Genomic DNA, 18,755 nt, shown 5'->3' with positions numbered 1-18,755 from the left:
GTATTGTTTTCTTTTCTTATTGGTAATTAACATACATTTGGACTTCATTTGATGGAGACAACCATAAAATAAGATAAAATGAGAATGGACTTTCTACTAAATTGTAATTAGGCTACTACATGCAATGCCATTTGGTAGTCCTAGTATCAAATAATAGCATATATACTAGGGCCTCATATAGTTGAAAGTAGGACAAGTAAGTATGAAAAGAAATGTAAATCAAAATGCAAAAAAACACAATGTGAGAAGCCCTCATCTTCTTTCAATCATTATAGTATGTGTCTATGATACAATAAATAGCATATGAGAATTGTGGTTGACTGGTTGTAACGTAGTTTGGTATTTCACTCTTGGGTTGCACTTAAGTGTTTAAGTTTGTGTTTCAATGCCTAAACATTGTGGTTTGGTTTTTGAATCACGGCTATGTTTTTAAATGAAATTACGAATATATTTGGTACTTAAGTATTCACATTCAAATTACAAGTATGTGTGGTACTTGAGTGTTCATATTCAAATTACGGCTACGTTTTTGCGTTCAAATTATCGTCGACATGCATATTTCATTATGATGTACGCATTGGAAAAGACTTTTATTCCAATATAGCTCTACCACTTTGTCATCGCTCGCAATACTTATTAAATCCAATATAGTGATTTAATGGGAGTATGCTACAGATAGTAGTTTAATAGGAGTATGCTACAGATAGTAATTTAATAGTAATATGCTACGTCTAGTGGCTTAATTGGAGTATGCTACATCTACTGTTTTAATATAAGTTAGTCAATGCATTTGTTCTCTCCGTATGCTCCAACAGTATAACCCGTCCCTCCTTTAACCTTTCTCTTATATAAACATCTAGGGTTAGGGTTTAGGGTTTTTACCTTTTTTTTTTTTAAAAAAAATCTCAGTTATTGCTACTACATAAAATCCAATCAAGCATGAGAAGCACGAAGCAAGCATAAGAGCACATTAATATAATTTTGCAAAAATGAAGGTAATTTCCCTTTAAATTCATGAGTTTGATTAAGTTTAAGTTTTAGGGGTAAATAAGAGAAAATTTTGAGTTATTAAGTGTCATTCTTGACTTAGAATTTTATCAAGTATAAAGAGCACGAAGAATTTGATCTTTGAAATGTTAAGAGAGATAAATTTTAATTTATCAAGTATAAAGAGCATGAATCCTTCATGGATTACTAATTCTTGAATAATTGAACTTGGTTGAGCTATTGGTTTGAAGTAGCCTATTAAGAAGTTTAATTTCTGCATTAGTTGATAATCAAGACATTTGTTCATTGTCGCTATCTTCATGAGTTTCAAATTGAGAAGTACATGTTTTGTTCACCACAGGTTGAATGTCAGGTATGTGATCAACTTGGACACTCCGCTATTGAGTGCCAATTTATGTACTCTCGCTATAAAGAAGCTACATGTGATAGGATCCGATTGTTGGGCAAATCGCAAATAACAAGCAATCCAGGAAGGAATTACTTGAAGTGCCAGCATGATTCATGTCGAAGTTATTTGCAATGGTTAGATGAAGTTGTTTCTGATCAACTTTCTGGATCAAGCTCATCAACAAACAAATGCTTTAAGTGTGGTCAGCTAGGCCATTGGATGAACGAGTGCCCTTAGGTAAACTATGAATGCAATACAAAAGACTATAAGGGGAGGAGGACTGTTAAGACTACCAAGTATGGATTAAATGTTGGAGAAAGGTATTTGAAATGCAAGAGCTGCCAGGGATTTCAATGGCTTCGTGATGTAGTGAAGATGGCATCAAGAAAGAAAACAACCACTTTGACTACGAAACCCATTATTACACTGAAAATGACTATGTCTGAATTCTCAAACCTAAAAATAAATTGAAAAATGTAATGTGTAATGCAAAGTTCAACTTTGAACTTCTGCACAGTTATAGCTTTGTAAGATGGCTCCTTGTAAGATGTATTCTAACATTTTTCTCTCTTTTTCTGATTGCAAGTTTTAACTTGGTAAGATGTAACCTGACATTTTTATGATTGCAACTCTATAATACTCATGATGTATGTATTTGAAGCACTCGACAAGCGCTTGATAATTTTTTAAACTGAAGCACTTATCTGTGTCTTTTTGCTCATTTTGCTATAACTTTTTCGGTAATAGCTCATTTTGTTATGTCTGTTCAGCCATGCTAGAAGTTAAGATACAATCTGATGTAACACGTTTGCACTGTGAACACATGACAAGTATGAAAATAACCTGTCAGAACTCCATAACTCTCTTTTTAACATAAATCTTCTTTACTATTTGGAATCCATAATGTAGTGACATACAAAACAAAGTTGCACTAACTAGACGCAATCTCAGGTAGTATGCCGACTTTTTAGGAAAAATAGTTTGAGATACAAAAAATTTATCATATGATTAAACCCAAACTTTTATCATATGATTAAACGCAATCTCAACACCAGTTTTGTAGCACTTAAATGTATATCAAACTCAGAGTATCATACTATTGAATTATATGTAAGTTCGAGTATCATACTATGGAAAATGTGACTAAGTGTAGCATATTATTGAAGTATTATGCGATTGATAGTATCATATTCCTGAAATATATGAAACTACTAGTATCATATTATTGAATATGGGGTTAATAGTATCATACTATTGAAGTATATGTAACTTAGAGTATCATATTATTGAATTTGTGACTAAGAGTATTATATTATTGAAGTATTATGGGCTTTATAGTATCATATTCCTTCAATATATATAATGAATAATATCATATTATAAAATATGTGATTTATAGTATCATACTATTGAAGTATATGTAACTTTGAATACCATATTATTGACTATGTGAGTAAGAGTATCATATTACTAAAGTACCTAATCCTGGGTTTATATAGGACATGGTTTGAGTGCCACAAGCAAGTAATGGGGTTTCCTAATACTTTGCACGAAAGTTTTGCTTCTATAGAGGAAAGACAATGAGCTATAGAAGGACAACAAGCATGGACTCTCTACAATAGTCAACACAGTGCTTCATGTTGGAGTTATCCCTCACATGAGGAGAGGAGAGAAATTCATTTTCAGCTTGTGTGGAGAAGAGGCAGAGCGCCCTCCACAAGCCATTACAGCGCGCACCACCCTCAGACTCAAGAGCCTGGACATCGTCCAAGGCATGAACGCACCCCGCGCCCTCCATAGGCAAATCTGAGCCCCGCCCTCAAGCGCCTGGACATCGTCCAAGGCAAGAGCGCACTCTGCGCCATTGTAGTACAATTCTGAGCGCGCCACGTGCCCATGCCTATTTTGGCAGGATTCTATTTTTGCGGAACCGTGAGTTTTGCATCATAAGTTTGGGTTTTTGGCAAAACCAAACATACGAGAGACAGCACAAAAGTCAGAGAAAACCCAATCTTGAAAGCTATCAAGATTGAAAGATAACTTTTATAGAGAGACAACCCTATAAAAAGATAAGAGTGATTTAGTAAAGTGAGAGACTGAAAGGAGAGATTGTAATCTTCCTTCCCACTTTATAAAAGGACTATCTCTTGTGGAAGTAGGCATCATTGGCCGAACCACGGTATATCTTTGTGTTGTGGTATGCGTTTAATTCTACTTTACATTATTATATATTGTTAATAGTTGTAAACAGAATTAACGATATCTTTTTCTCTCCCTCCCTTGTGTTATTTCTAGTCCTTTTTAAGCATATACATATCAGTTCATTAACAATTCCATTTCTACCAGTGGAAATCTTTTTCGTTAGTTTTTTTTATTCTACAGTTAAAATTTTGTGCAGACACAGTAACAGAACTTGAACGATTCTGAATCGGAATACAAGTCTTTGCAAGATTATATTCATTTGAAAGAGTGTTCCGAGTTACCACGGGTTGAAGTGAATGTTTGATATAATATATACTGACTGTGAGAGTGAGACTGTCATCAAAATGAAAAATGAAGAATTAAAACGAGGAATACTGAAAACAATCGAATTCTGTTAAATAACACAATAGTTGTAGACTGCTTCCCTGAATATGGTGCCCATGAAGAAGTTAAGAGGCAATGAATCTATCCTGTTAAAGACCAATCTTATTAACAAATTAATGTACATGGAAAATGGGCAAATTGATCAAGGATCGAGCTAAAAACTTCGTAACTTTCTGCAAACCACCATTCTCTGCATAAATCTACAGTACTCAGCAGATCCCTCATGACAGTCTCTGTGGACACCTGAATAAAATGGCAGAAATACGAAGAACTAGTAAGTTCGAGACAGGCAATAACGGGCTTAACGGCATTTGAGATAATAATCGTTTTTCTCGTTCGAGATTCACTATGTTGTTTCAAAGCCAAAGACATACCTCTGAACAATAAAAGCTAAGAGTCCTCATCATCAGAACTGGAATGATCCATTCGACGGTCCACCATTACAGGGAAGAGACGCTGATGCAGATCTGGAGAAGGTGGCAACGATGGACTCTCTTTATTTCTTGGTATTCTTGTTGCCTTCACTGTCGATTCTTTCACTTCTTTGCATGTCTTGTCTAACATTATCAAAAAAATTCTGACAATCACAAACAAGCGAGCGCCCTCATCCTTCTTTGCATTCCCATGGAAGTAATCAGCTGTGCTTCTTACCAGGGACATTATTCTTTTCTCTTCCTCCAGTAGCCATTTGACGTCGACCTCAGCATTCTGTACAAAACTTTGTAGGATTCGATGGAACCCACTATCTTCCTCTAAACTTTTCATTTCTGAGTTCAAGAATTCCCTGCTCTTACCTAGTGCATTTTCAAGTTTGGCCACCATGCCTGACAAGCCATCTGCGTCCTGCATTGATGCCTTCTTCATGTTCTCAAGCTCACCACCCAAACTTGAAACCACCTGAAGACCAAGGCTACTATAATGTTTTTCTGTTTCATGAAGAGAATCCTCAAAAAGATCATCTGATTTAACACTTGAGAGGCTCTGGCTTTCTCTAGCTGCCCGGCCTGCTCGTATCCCCTCAGAACGGATAATCTCTAAGACAACAAAATTCAAAAGAGTGGTCTTTCCATCTATTCCTTTCACATCTGCCAGTTTCAGGAGTGTGTCAAGCTTGAAAGCCTGAGCGCCACCGCGGAATGTACCATCATTCATGCGGTTGCCAATTTTGAGAACAGCTTCCAATAGTTTTAGGAACAGCCGACTGTTTCTGAGTTCCTTGCAAGCTACCTGCAATGCAAACAAAGGAGGATACAGTAAATACATTAATTAGGATCTGAAATAAGATAACTGCGATTAGAGGTTGCTTTTCCCATTATCAGTAGCAATATATATCTGCGCTGTCTGAGCAATAAAATGCAGTAAACCAAATTTTAGCAATTTCAGTAAATCTTAAATTTATCGAAGATATATTTCTAAAAATGCCATAACATCCCTTTTCCTTTACCATTTGATCATTAAGAGCTGCTGCTTCAAATATTTTAAGTTATAGGGAATCACTTTTGGACTAAAACTGTTGATCGAATTCTTCCTGGGAAACAGAAAAGAGGGCATCCACTTCAGAAGAAAGAACCGACTGATTTTATGGTTGCAATGTGGCACAAAGCTCAAAGATGGATCCCCCTAATAGGGGAACATCTGCTGCTTTTCATCATTAGTGCATGCAGATCTTATGTTTTATCATTTGTGCAACTTGGAGCAAAGATTCATCAAAAACTAAACACTTAACAAGGACAGCAAAGTTTTTTAGTAGAAGTACAAAGAATTTACTTTATCAACAGTCGGACATGTGCACTCCCTAGGTATTTTGTCAAGAGGTTAGCTTCATCATTGGTCTATACTCTATATGACTATACCAGAGATAACTTACAACTTCAGTCCATCAGGCAAGTCTGAAAGATCTATTCAATTTAGCATTGTTCCAGACCGTCAGAAAGTATGAGATGCACTCCCGCTAAAAGGTTCACAAGTACGACATCTCTCCATGCTAGGGACCACCAAAACATGTAAATACAACCAATCTTACTGTTCGACTATTTAAGGTAAATTGCATTTAGAGACTATATATCAAAAAGAGGAGTTTTATGAGAGGGATAAGTGTGGAACGAATATTTGAAATAAGGAACAAGACAGAATAGATAAGCTAATTCACAAGGAACAATCTTTCCTTGTAGGGTGAAAGGGTGACAGCTGCTTGACCAATGACATACTCCTCACTTTACAACTATCATCAGCCACTACTCGCTACTCTGGAAGTATATAGCGTATTCTATACACCTTTAGAGACACACTCTACAAAGGCCTAAACGTCAACACAATGAGGATTCAAAGAATGGGAAGGACTCGGACAAACCACCTGATAGGCTCTCATAGTATGTCTAGTTAGCTACACATTGCCCAATTATTTTCATAGATGGAACCATTCTATCAGTAGGAAGTTCAAAAGTTCATAATTAAAAAGGGTGCTGACAATGTTAAAAAAAAAAATCATTGGCATCCCCTTTTTGTTCTAATCTTTTAGATCAACAGAAGTTTGATGAAGTACCAATGGTAAATATTGCAACACTTGGTAAGTGAATTAATTTAGAGAACCTAGTCCTCACCTCTAAAGTTGCTAAGGATTCCTTCACACTCGAGACCTCCTCCTGGTAAGAACTCATGAAGCACAATGAATCCAGTCGTCTAAAAGCAAAAGGGATATCAACTAGAATTTTTAAGAATCTCTCTGCCGGCCCTAATTGGGAAAGCTCGCCACTATACAATCTAAGCTTCAATTCTTCTTCTGCTGTTGGTGCCATCTTCAACAATGTTTGGCAAAGCTCCACGGGAAGCTCATTTCCTGCTTAGGTGAACGCAACATGTTAAATGAGGATCTACCACAGTAAAACAAAATACAACTATACCAAAAATGAGCAAACACTAGAAAGAAGTAATCAGATACATAAGTTCGTAACATAGTTATTTGGATCATGTAATCACACGCAATTAGAATCATTACACTTTGGTTTTCAGAGTATCTAAATAATAATAGATCTCCTTATTTAAGTTCTACCGCTGAATATTTTGTATCATTTTGGCATCCATCACTCAAGAAAGTGCAAATAGTTTGAATTGGGAATTTGTAGGTGGATTAACTAAAAAGTGCACTGAGATGAGTCGTGGAGCACATACACTGTTACAGTATCAATTAACATGATATGAATTATACACAACCTAACAGAAATGCAAACTCAAAAAGGTATGTATAATCAGAATATATGAAGATTTAAAAGCAGATTGAGGAGAAACCGATCACAAACTCAAAAGAGACTATAAATTAAAAAGAATGGTTTATTCTATAATTTCGTAGAGCTACAATTTAAGTTTAAAACCCTTATTGGAAAGGTTAGAGAGGATACACAGTGTTCATTGAATGACAAAAGTGTTACCTATCTCAATCAAATATGTGTGCAGTCACCAGTAACCCCCACACGAGCAATTCCCGTCTTTGAAATGATGAAAACGACTAGCATCCCTAACAACAATTTCCCGTCTGCTAATCATCGCTATGAACTTAATCACATTGTGACAATCGCTGCAGATTCGATGGCTCTGCACTATTTGCAATGACGTCGAAGCTGATGTACTAATGAGCCCAAAAGCAATGGCCAGCTTTTCACTGTGGTAAAATGAAATCCATTCTTCCTGTTTTTCCACGTCAGGAAGCAAGGACTTATTGGTGGGAAGATAACCGTGTTTTGCAATCTCCAGCATCATTTTGTCTAATTTTTGGTAAATCTCATCTGTTTGAGCATGGGATTTATCTCCAGAATGAAAACAATGAGCCTGTTTCTTAACATCAATCCAACTACAGGTCTGTACGACTACAGCAGCTTCCTCCAATCTTCCGGAGCTGTTATATATATTCATAAGCACAACATAGTTGCTAAGCTTCTCAGGTTCCATGCCATAGAGCCTCTCAGCTGCGAATTTCCCCAGCTCTAAATTCTTGTGCACTCTACAAGCATTCAGCAAAGCAGCCCACATGTTTTCCGTAGGTCTAAATGGAGCTTCTCTTATCAATGCCACAGCTTCATCTAAGAGCCCTTCTCTGCTCAATAACTCAACCATACAGGCATAATGCATTGCTCGAGGCTTCACTTTGCATTCCCTACTCATAGACTCAAAAATCTCCCACCCTCTATCAGATAAGCCTGAATGAGCGCAAGCAGATAAAACAGTAAGAAAAGTGACATGGTCGGGAGCCATTCCTTCGCGAACCATTTGCTCAAACACCAAAACAGCCTCAATCCCTCTACTGTGGTGACTATAACCCGCAATCATAGCATTCCAAGATGCCAAATTCTTACACGGCGTCCTATCAAAAACATGACGAGCATCTTTTATCTTACCCCATTTTCCATAGAAATCCACAAGAGCTGTATTAGATTCCAAATCAGACCCAAATCCATTACGTACTAGACCTGCATGAGCTTGCTTAACACGCTCGACTGAAGCCAACCTCATTACATAGGCTAAAAATTGTCGAATAAGTAATGGGATCCATCTTTACACCCAAATCCTGCATCTCACAATGCAAATTTAGTGCTTTCTCAATATATCCATTATGCAAATATCCTGATATAAGTGTATTCCATCCAACTAAAGCCTTTTCCGGCATCTCATCAAAAGCTAATTGAGCACCACACTTACCATACATATTAATCAGCCCACACGACACAAACACATCTTCATTTATACCCATCTTCAATGCATTAGAATGCAATTGCCTCCCTACATTACCACGCCCCAAACCCGCACAGGCCTTAATCACCGTATTAAACATACGAGTACCCGCATCACCACACTCTCTCCACAAAATAAAAAACAAATCAAAAGCAACCTCGTAATCACCACAATCAACTAACCCACCAATAATAATATTCCAAGAAACAACATTCCTAACAGGCATTTCATCAAACAACCTTTTCCCATCCATCATCATACAACATTTCACATGCATTAACAAAACTCTATTATGCATATACTGATCTGGTTCAAACCCAGTTTTTAACACCTCTAATAGATTTCAACTCAATACAAGCATTAACTAATGCATCAAAAGTACTTACCCCAACATCATAATCATCACCTTCACATTCTACTATTTCAAATAACTCTAATGCATCTCCATACTTTCTAAACCTTACTAGATTCTCTATTTCATTACATAAACCAGAAGTTGATTTCCTAACATGGGACTCTTGTTTTTCAATGTTTTGACTTGGTTTTGGCTTGGGTCTTGGTTGTAAATTAGATGAACATTTAATTAAAGTTAAAGGGGAAGTATATTTTCTTGAAAAAAAAGAAAACTTTTTTTTACTGTTTTTTGTAGTAGTGCGGTCGAATGAGATGTTTGGGAAATGAGATAATGGGAGTTCCATGTCAATGGAAGAATGGAAGAGAAGTTTTGTTTTAGTGAAGAGAAATTTGCATTTTGAGTAGGTGTCATGTTAACATTGTAAGAAGCTTCGCCGTTTAGAAAAAAATCTTTGGACAGTTGAAAAGTAGTTAAAAAACTGTTACAACGACCTTTTTTTGTTTTATAAAGTTTTGTGTTTAGTATTAACTAATGTTGTGATGAGAGATAGGAAAGGGGATGTAGCTCAGATGGTAGAGCGCTCGCTTAGCATGCGAGAGGTACGGGGATCGATACCCCGCATCTCCAAATTTGTTTTATTTTGTTCGTTATTCTCAAATTGGGCCAAAATCCAAGTCTGGTTCTAAACCAAGGCCCAAAATATCGAATTCGGTGAATATTTTGATATACCCAAAAACTGATATATATTAGAGATATCTATTTTTTTGTTGACAAGTCAAAATTTTGTTTTGTATGTCGATATATCGAAAATATCATCGATATATCGGTCAAAGTCAACAATTTATATAGGATATATTGTATATATCGGTCGATATATATCGTTATATCGGAAATTGCGATATATATCGGGAAAAAAAATGATTCAATATTCGGTTGAGATATATCTAATATATCTATGTCGGTGTACCAAAAAACAATATATATCGGCGATATATCGGATATATTGGTGATATTTTGGGACTTGTTCTAAACTAGCTACCTGGCTAAGGAACACTCTTCCACCTTGTATTGTTGAGTTAGGTGTCCAAACCATTAATTTAGGTACTCGCTACGGGCACAACCCATTTTGTGTTGGGCAGACTCCAAAAAAAAATTATTTTACAAACTTGCCATTGACAAAAAAAATCGTAATTTGTGTTGGGCACCTCCCAACTAAATACAAGTAACCTGGAGCCAACCTGTTTAGCCTTTTTCTTTTTTTTTTTTTTTCTCTCATTCCTAATCCCTAATCCCTAAACTATACTCTAAGTAGAGGAACTTCGAAACAGTAAAATGGAAGACCCGAGCTTTTTAGAACACGAAGATGAACCATTTAATGAACACATAAGAGAAAATGAAGAAAAAAGATGAATGAAAGATGACCAAATAAGGGAAAATATTCAAAGTGAAGAAGTTGCAATGGGAAGTGAAGCTGAAGATGATACGGAGATGGGAAGAAATCCTCGGGGACATAAGATAAACCTAGGTAGATTTTTAGTTTTTTTGTGTAAGTTAACCCGAGTCCCCAAGGACCCCACCACATTGAAATTGGGTATCTCGAACGACCTGGTCACATTGATAACTATGAATCCCAAATGACTCAGCTACATCGATTAACGTCAGTCTAAACAATATGACCACATCGAATTGGGTGAGTCTCAAATGACCTAGTCACATCAAATGAGAAAAAAATTATTAAAATGAAATGAAATTTCACCAAATCGATGACGTACGTAATTACAATTCTAATAAAATTGTATAAAAAACCATTTGTATAATACATCACTTAACAATTGTTCTACATGCAGGATCCTTTGCGGGATTCCGAGAACCCTGGAAACTCGAATGACGTGGATGATGTTCAATGGCTTTTAATGGATACAACAGAAATATTTACTACAGATGAGGTACATATTAGGCATTGATTTTATTTGTTTTTATTTTCTAAATGAAATTATATTAGTGTATTGATTGTTGTTTTTTTTTTTTCCATATCTTTAGGTATTTCATACACGTAATGAGGTAATTGGTTGGGCTTTTACTCGGGGAAAACAATGTAATGTGGTTGTGGTAATTGGAAAGTCACAGTATGCTAACGGGAACCGAGGACCAAGGCTGGATTTAACTTGTGAGAGTTCGGGTATATATCGTTCACACAAAAAGATAGGTCAAGATAAGGCTAATAAGAGAAATACGAGAACAGTAAAATGTGGATGTCCATTAAAGTTAAGATGTTGTTTCAAACGCGGCACTGTGGATAGTTTGAAAATTGTTGTTGTTAATGATATTCACAACCATCCCCTGGCGAAGACCCTTGAAGGACATGCATTTGCTACTCGGCTAACCGTTCCACAATTCGAGTACTTGTCAAAGATGACTCAAAATTCAGTTAAGCCTAAAGAAGTTTTGAAGTCCATCAGAAATAGGTATCCTGAAAACCTATCCAGCATATATCAAGTCTGTAATGATAGGCATAAGGTGAGGACGTTGGATATGAACGGTCGCATGCAAATGCAGAGATTGTGTGAGATGTTCACAAAAAACCATTATTTCGAGGAGGTGAGAGAGGATACGAATACGGATGAGATAACGGGGTTGCTATAGGCCCATCCAGAGGGTGTTAAGTTGGCTCGAACTTTACCAAAAGTTATCATCATAGACACCACCTACAAAACTAATAGGTATCGGTGGCCTTTTGTACAGTTTGTGGGGGTGACTTTAACCTGGAAGTCTTTCATAATCTGTCAAGTGTTGCTTCGGTCTGAAACAGCGATAGATTATGAGTGGGTTTTGCGTCAGTTTAACAGCTTGCTGGGTGACGAAAGGCCATCAGTTATCTGATAGGGAGTTAGCCTTGATGGGTGCTGCTGATATTATGTTCCCTGACACACACAAGCATCTCTGTAGATGGCATATCGCTACGTGTGTCCTTCAGAAATGCCTTGATTTTTTTCCAACCACAGAACTTGTAGAGAAAGGCCAGTTCTCGTGGAACACTGTAGTGAAATCGAGGACTGAGGATATCTTCAATCGTAGATTTGCTACTTTGGAAAAACACTATAGGGTTGAGTACTCCAATTTTGCCAGTTATCTGCGAGAGACTTAGTGGCCTTACAAGGATTGATTCGTATGTTGTTGGATAGACCAACACATTAACTTTGGGAGTACAACGACCAATAGAGTCGAACGGTCTCATGCTCAGATGCAAAGTGTTCTAGGAAACACAATCAGACATGATTTTCTAGGTATGTATTACTTGATTCACCCGATTTTAGAGATTCAGATGTCCGAGATTAGAGGTACTTTTGAGAGGAGTCGGATTCTAACTCAGCACCACCACAAAATTTCGTTATTTCGTGAACTCAGAAACCTGGTCTCTATAACATGAGCATGAAGAGTGGGTCTCGTCGCAACAATCAAAATATACACCAAATTCCAAGCCTTCTCATAAAACACCAACACCATCGAAATATACTACTCCAAACCCACCTGCAGAGAAGTCTTCTCCGAAACCACCTTTGACACCAAAACAAACCACACCACAGAAGAACTCTTCTAAAAAATCACCGTTACCACCTAAAACAACCACACCACGGAATAACTCTTCTAAAAAATCACCTTTACCACCTAAAATAACCACACCACGGAATAACTCTTCTCAAAAATTATCTCAAAAGTTAGACATTGGCATCCTGAGGGGGTCGAAACATTATGATTTGGATATTCCAGAATAATTGTACAAATATATTATTAAAGTGGATGACCCTGTGGGTGATGGGCTGATGGCAATTGCAGGTATAGAGCAATGTGCATTGCATTGGGAATAAGTCAGGAAGAGTGGTCGTGGATGAGAAATGAGTTGTTACAAGAACTTAATGACAACCTCTCCCTATACTGTACATTGTACACTCACAATGAGGTTAGGTTTGTGAAACCTACAATTTCCCATGAATGTGGATGGGCACCCCCTGGTAAGTGGATGAGCATGCCCTTTGCTGGATATCTATTTGCTTCGAGATTTAATGTCATCCACGTATATTTAGGAAATATGTTTTGCTATCTTATCTTGTCACTGAGAACCCAAGCAAATACTGAGAGAGTAAAGAAAGTGTTGGGTACCGCTTTCGTACATGGATGTCATTTTGTCTATGTTGAACTTGCTGATAATTGTCCGGTTCCAAAACCGATGCGAAGATGGCGTAGAGCTCAACATTTAATTGCAGATAGTTGGGATACTGCATTACAAGTAAGACAAGCGCAATTTACGGCATTGAACATGTAGGAACTGTTATGGTTTCATCGAATGATCTACGAACCGCGAAACACCCACGCGTAGCGGAATAAGGGGTGTCCACGGTTTGGTTAGAAATCATATCTTTAGATCGGCTTCTTATCTTTGAGAATCCAAGCTCTACGAATCCGAATCAACCTTTTGATATTCTGTTATATTCCTATCCTTAGAATGGAACGATCTACCACCCTCTTCTTTCTCTCTTGGCCTCTCTCACTCACAAAATTGGAACCGATTTTGGATCTACTTTCCTTGAGCAAAACCTTGAGTGAAAAAAACTAGAGAAAAAAAGTTTCTATTTATAGGCTACAACAGGGACCATGAGGAGAAATTAGGGTTGGGCTTCCTGACGGGCTTGGGCTTCCCATGTTCGCCCAGAACACATGACCCAAGTCTGTCAACAAATGGCTTATTCCACTAAAGGCCATTGTTGCACTATCGCCATAATCCCAAATTACGTGTTATGTTTATGGGCTCCATATTATATGCTTGTTGATCTCTCCGTGTTTAAGATATCGAATGCTCGTTGATTAAGTCAAGTTACTAACAACTACATTAATCAACTTCTTATGTCCTTGAGTACCACTCAACCTCATTGTCATGTCGGATTAAATCCACCTGCAGGGTTTACATGAAAATCCTTATGAGCTCCTCAAGGGGACATCATCAACCCGACTTCCTGCGGGTCACAGATTCCTTCTATAATCAACAGTACACCTTACATACAATGTTATTACCCAATCCATTAAGTTTGTTGATTCACAAATGAATCTCACTCATTGATGATTTAAAGCAATGTACAATGCACATAAGTGTCCGTTATTATATCCGGATTAAGAGGACAAACATCCATAATAACATAGGTGTTTGTTCTCTTATATAGTCAATATAAAGAGAAACAACCTCACTTGGTCCTGTTTAATACACACAAAGTGTACTAGTGTAATCCTATAGTCAAGATAGACTAATACCAGATTATACTACAACCATACCAATGGTTTGTCCAAATCCATCTAGGTTGTGAACATTTACTTATACTTTATAAGGTACTGATGATATGATCTTCTGTGTGTCACCACACACCATATTATCTACAACATAAAGTATTAGACGCATGCATATAACTAATAACATATATAATATGCATAATATTTGCCCATATGATTCTCATTCAAAATATAAAGAATTAGAGTTAATACAAAAGTAATTCTTTTAGTATATAATCTTATCAGAACATTCCCAGTTTAGTATTGGAAGACGAGCATACTAATAATGTGTCCGAAATACCAATAGTAAATGTTATCGAATAAGTCTATTTAATTAATGTTCAAGTGGTTGGAATTGTAATTTGGCTTTTGATACAATTTTCTTAAATTTGATGGTATTCTTTAGTGGAATTTGATGTATGGATGTATGTTTGCTTGATTTGGATGGTTTGGATGTATATTATTTTATATGATTTTGTTTGGATATGAAAGTCCCAAAAAACCAAATGAATTTTGCCAAGGTTATGTCCCAAACAACGTGGCCACATTGCCAAACCTACTCCCAAACGGTCTGATAGAATCGTTCAAGAGCCAAAATTCTAGCAGAATCATTTTTTTGGTCTCGAACAATCCCACCACATCGCCAAAGCTACTCCCAAACGATCTAATGGGATCGTTCGAGAGCCAAAATTCCAGCAGAATCATTTTTCTGGTCTCGAACGATCTAATGTGCTCACATCGTTTGGCTTTAGTTCGAAACGATGTGACCACATCGATGGGCTTTAGTTCGACTCAGTGTATATCTCAGTACGTTTAAGGTTTTGACATATGTATTCAACACAGTTTACGTTAATTGAATACTACAAATTGTGAAATTGATTAAACTTTATAAATTCAATTAACAATACTTAATTGAACAATAATCGATTAAAACTAATGAATTATCGACCAAATAACATCGACTCAGTGTATATCTCAGTACGTTTAGGGTTTTAACATATGTATTCAACACAGTTTACGTTAATTGAACATTACAAATTGTGAGATTGATAAAACTTTATAAATTCAATTAACAATACTTAATTGAACAATAATCGATTAAAGCTGATGAATTATCGACCAAATTACGTCGACTCAGTGTATATCTCAGTATGTTTAGGGTTTTGACATATGTATTCAACACAGTTTACATTAATTGAACATTACAAATTGTGAAATTGATTAAACTTTATAAATTTAATTAACAATACTTAATTGAACAATAATCGATTAAAACTGATGAATTATCGACCAAATTACATTGACTCAGCGTATTAGGGTTTAGGGTTTAGAAATTTCGGACTAAATTGCACACCCTAGTCGATTTGGCAAAATTTTATTCTATTTTAATTAGTTGTTCTAAATAACTATCTTAATTTCAAACATATTTCATTCATAATTTCATCATTAAAAACTACTTGCATCGGATTTAGGGTGGGTTTATGGTTTAGGGTTTACGAAGAAGTGTTTCAATCATAATAATAATTTTGAATTTTCTAAAATTATTTGAAAATTTGTACAAATATTAATTCATTTGTTAGGGTTTAGGGCTTAAGGTTCAGGGTTTATAAATTTCGGACTAAATTACGTACCGAAGTCGATTTGGCAAAATTTCATTCCATTTTAAATAATTGTTCTAAATAACTATATTCAAATAAAAAATATTTCAATCATAATAATTTTGAATTTTCTAAAATTATTTGAAAATTTGCACAAATATCAATTCATTTGTTTAAAAGTATCAAAATTTTGAACTAAAGCCCATCAAAAGCCCACATAAAAAACCCATCGATGTGGTCACATCGTTTATAACTAAAGCGTATCGATGCGGTGAGATCGTTTGGAACTAAAACCCATCGATGCGGTGAGATCGTTTAAGACCAAAAAAATGATTTTGCTGGAATTTTGGCTCTTGAACGATCCCATCAGATCGTTGGGGAGTTCATTTCACGATGTGGCCACGTTGTTTGGGACAAAAATTTGGCAAAATTCATTTTGTTTTAGAAACTTTCATATCCAAACAAAATCATATACACCTTGTCAAATCCAAAACAACCAATTTACTGATAAATGTAAAAACGATAGTTTTACCTACGAATAAGTAATTAAACTCAAATGTAAGCAAAACTAAATGATTTTTACGCTAATGTATCAAAGATTCTACTCTCGTTATCAATGTAATATTTGGAGTGGAGAATTCGTTCCACTCCTAGCTCGTTTAGATGTGAACACTTCCTAGTTTATGTAATTCTAACAAAAAACAGTGAGAGTAATGGAATTAAATTTAACTACGATGGTGAGTTAACTAATCAAGATGTTATAAATTAACTACGACGATTCAATACTAAATTGACAATATGAGAAGGAATTAGAGGAATTTGATTCCACTTTGATTCGACTTAATAAACTAACATAGAATTGTATTGTAATCTAAATTGCAATGTTTTCACATAACAATTGGGTCTTTCTAACCCCTAATTATTCATGGTAATCTCTACCAACTAACAATCAGCATGTGAAGTAATCAAACCCATTCTCATGGTGAACTAATTACTTTCTAGAATGGAATAGATTATTACAACCATTTCTACGCTAATACAATCAAGTTTTCATCAAGGTTCCTCAAACCCCTCTAATGAAGGTTTTAGCCTTGATTCATTAAACTATCATTTCTAGAACAAGAAAAATAAGAACAAGACATTATTTAATGAATAATAATTACTTTATTAATCTAATTGAAAGAGTCTAAGAATTAAACTGAATTTATGAATGAAATTAAGACAAAACTAAAACTAACTAAGTATTGAATTATAAACTAAGTAACTTAAGAGCTAAGCTTTAGTCCTTTTTATATAGGAGAGGCTAGGTCTAACAATTTCGTGCATGGCCTTTGGAGCCATGTTTTGGGCCGAAAAATCGAGCCCAAAACCTCATTACTTCAGTCCACAAAGCTAGAAATGACTTCAACAGTCTTTTTGTCCACTTCTGCTCATTTGATTGGGTCAAAGCATAGACCATTAGAACGTTCTTTCCGAGCCGGTCGTTTTGACTTATGGTAGGCCCAATTCTGAGGTCTAAGTCCAAATATACGGCCTACAGAAGTTCTGCTGACTTTTGTGTGCTATTTCTGCCCGTGTTGGCTTTGACTTTTCAGCTTTGAGTGGGCTTTAAAAAGGTTTTTTCTCCTTGAATCTTGGCCTTTACTCATAGAACTTCTTAGCAACCAACCTTTGCTCATTTGTCTCGCAAAAGGGATACATTTCTGCACATAATTGACTCCAATGCCTGAAATATATAAAAACACGTAAACACACTAACTCTTATTTATTAATCACATAATTGGTCTAAAAGCAATATTGTTAAGGGGTTAAAACTACAGTTTTGGGCTCTTATCAAACCACCCCCAAACAACATTTTTCTTGTCCTCAAGCAAATATGAGAAATTAGAAGAACTGACCAAAAATAGAGTTTTAGCTAATCTCATTTCGCCGAGTGCGATTGCATTGACCATATGAAACAAGGCCTTAAACCACTAGGAATTCTGTAGTGGACGAGTTATAGCCTTGTGAGAGTTTTCCAGTGAAGATACTCACAAACTTCATCTATACTACAACGACTAAGAAATAAAACTATTGTTTCCTTACTTATTCTTAGATATCTATCCATCTCACTAGCGATGAATACAGAATAATCAAGTCGAAACCTAAGCTAATATATGCATAATAATCAATCATCTATGAATAAACATATATACAATGAGCAATGCTATGAAATGCAGTAACAGGTACATTTCTGAAACTTTGGAATAACGTCTTTAAGTAGGTCCTCACATAAATGTCAAGACAAAAACACTCACACTCACTAGGTGAAAATAAGACTTTTTTGACTGGCAGAACCCGTCAAAAAACACTATTTTTTACTGACATTGCCCGTCGTAAGGCCCGTCAAAAAATTTGCAGCCGTTTTTTTTCTTGACGGTTACTTACTGTCAATAATTTTAAATTTATTTGACGGGCGGTGAACGTCATTAATAAATAGAATTTTTGACGGACTAAAACCGTCAAACTTTGTTATTTCACTAGTCAAATTTGTCCAATTTTAATGGAATTTAGGATGCAAATTTGAAAATTATTATTGATGCCCCACGTCAATTTTCTCGATACATAAATTTTTCTTGACGGTCTATATCCGTCATTTTTATGAGTATTAATGTTTTTTTTTTTTTAAAGAAATTCTTATAATCTAAATTTCATATCCATTTTTCCTGCAAAAATTAAACTATCCAACTCAAATAAACATTCTGCCAAAATACAATAGATTCTTTTATCAAAACACCAAAAT

At 35.8% G+C, this 18,755-nt stretch overlaps 3 protein-coding genes and 1 non-coding gene across 4 annotated transcripts; 2 read left to right on the top strand and 2 right to left on the bottom strand.

Annotated features, from left to right (window-relative positions):
• Nucleotides 1–3,935: 3,935 nt before the first annotated feature.
• LOC147474356 (formin-like protein 5) lies at nt 3,936–9,498 on the bottom strand. Its single transcript, XM_086583782.1, has 4 exons — nt 7,408–9,498; nt 6,583–6,818; nt 4,357–5,209; nt 3,936–4,225 (listed from the first exon to the last, which is right to left on the bottom strand). Exons 2-3 carry the CDS (start codon nt 6,775–6,777, stop codon nt 4,373–4,375), a joined length of 1,032 nt encoding a protein of 343 aa, XP_086439908.1. The 5' UTR covers nt 6,778–6,818; nt 7,408–9,498; the 3' UTR covers nt 3,936–4,225; nt 4,357–4,372.
• Nucleotides 7,433–8,957, bottom strand: LOC147474357 (pentatricopeptide repeat-containing protein At5g50390, chloroplastic-like). The gene is made up of 2 exons (XM_086583570.1): nt 8,552–8,957; nt 7,433–8,493 (listed from the first exon to the last, which is right to left on the bottom strand). The coding sequence occupies exons 1-2, from the start codon at nt 8,955–8,957 to the stop codon at nt 7,433–7,435; spliced, it is 1,467 nt and encodes a 488-aa protein (XP_086439696.1).
• Nucleotides 9,499–9,613: 115 nt separating the features above from the next.
• On the top strand, nt 9,614–9,686 carry TRNAA-AGC (transfer RNA alanine (anticodon AGC)). The gene has a single exon. It is a non-coding gene; the product is annotated as a tRNA-Ala (tRNA).
• A 1,045-nt stretch (nt 9,687–10,731) lies between these two features.
• LOC147474354 (uncharacterized) lies at nt 10,732–13,380 on the top strand. Its single transcript, XM_086583568.1, has 4 exons — nt 10,732–10,749; nt 10,907–11,005; nt 11,100–11,524; nt 12,894–13,380. Exons 1-4 carry the CDS (start codon nt 10,732–10,734, stop codon nt 13,378–13,380), a joined length of 1,029 nt encoding a protein of 342 aa, XP_086439694.1.
• Nucleotides 13,381–18,755: the final 5,375 nt, after the last annotated feature.

The sequence above is a fragment of the Coptis chinensis genome, chromosome 9 (assembly GCF_015680905.1).
Source record: "Coptis chinensis isolate HL-2020 chromosome 9, ASM1568090v1, whole genome shotgun sequence".
Lineage (NCBI taxonomy): Eukaryota > Viridiplantae > Streptophyta > Magnoliopsida > Ranunculales > Ranunculaceae > Coptis > Coptis chinensis.
The sequence above is the reverse complement of the archived record's forward strand: the minus strand, read 5'-3'. Positions and strand labels throughout refer to the sequence as shown.

Bases quoted from the DNA above. Each gene is read 5' to 3' on its own strand.
- LOC147474356 (XM_086583782.1), bottom strand. From the start codon at position 6,777: ATGGCACCAACAGCAGAAGAAGAATTGAAGCTTAGATTGTATAGTGGC. The intron at 5,210-6,582 runs GTGAGGACTAGG...TTTGCATTGCAG, and splicing joins AATCCTTAGCAACTTTAGAG to GTAGCTTGCAAGGAACTCAG.
- LOC147474357 (XM_086583570.1), bottom strand. From the start codon at position 8,957: ATGGATGGGAAAAGGTTGTTTGATGAAATGCCTGTTAGGAATGTTGTT. The intron at 8,494-8,551 runs GTGAGATGCAGG...GACAATTTTTAG, and splicing joins GAAAGCACTAAATTTGCATT to CCTATGTAATGAGGTTGGCT.
- LOC147474354 (XM_086583568.1), top strand. The intron at 11,006-11,099 runs GTACATATTAGG...CCATATCTTTAG, and splicing joins AAATATTTACTACAGATGAG to GTATTTCATACACGTAATGA. The intron at 11,525-12,893 runs GTATCCTGAAAA...TGGCAATTGCAG, and splicing joins TTGAAGTCCATCAGAAATAG to GTATAGAGCAATGTGCATTG.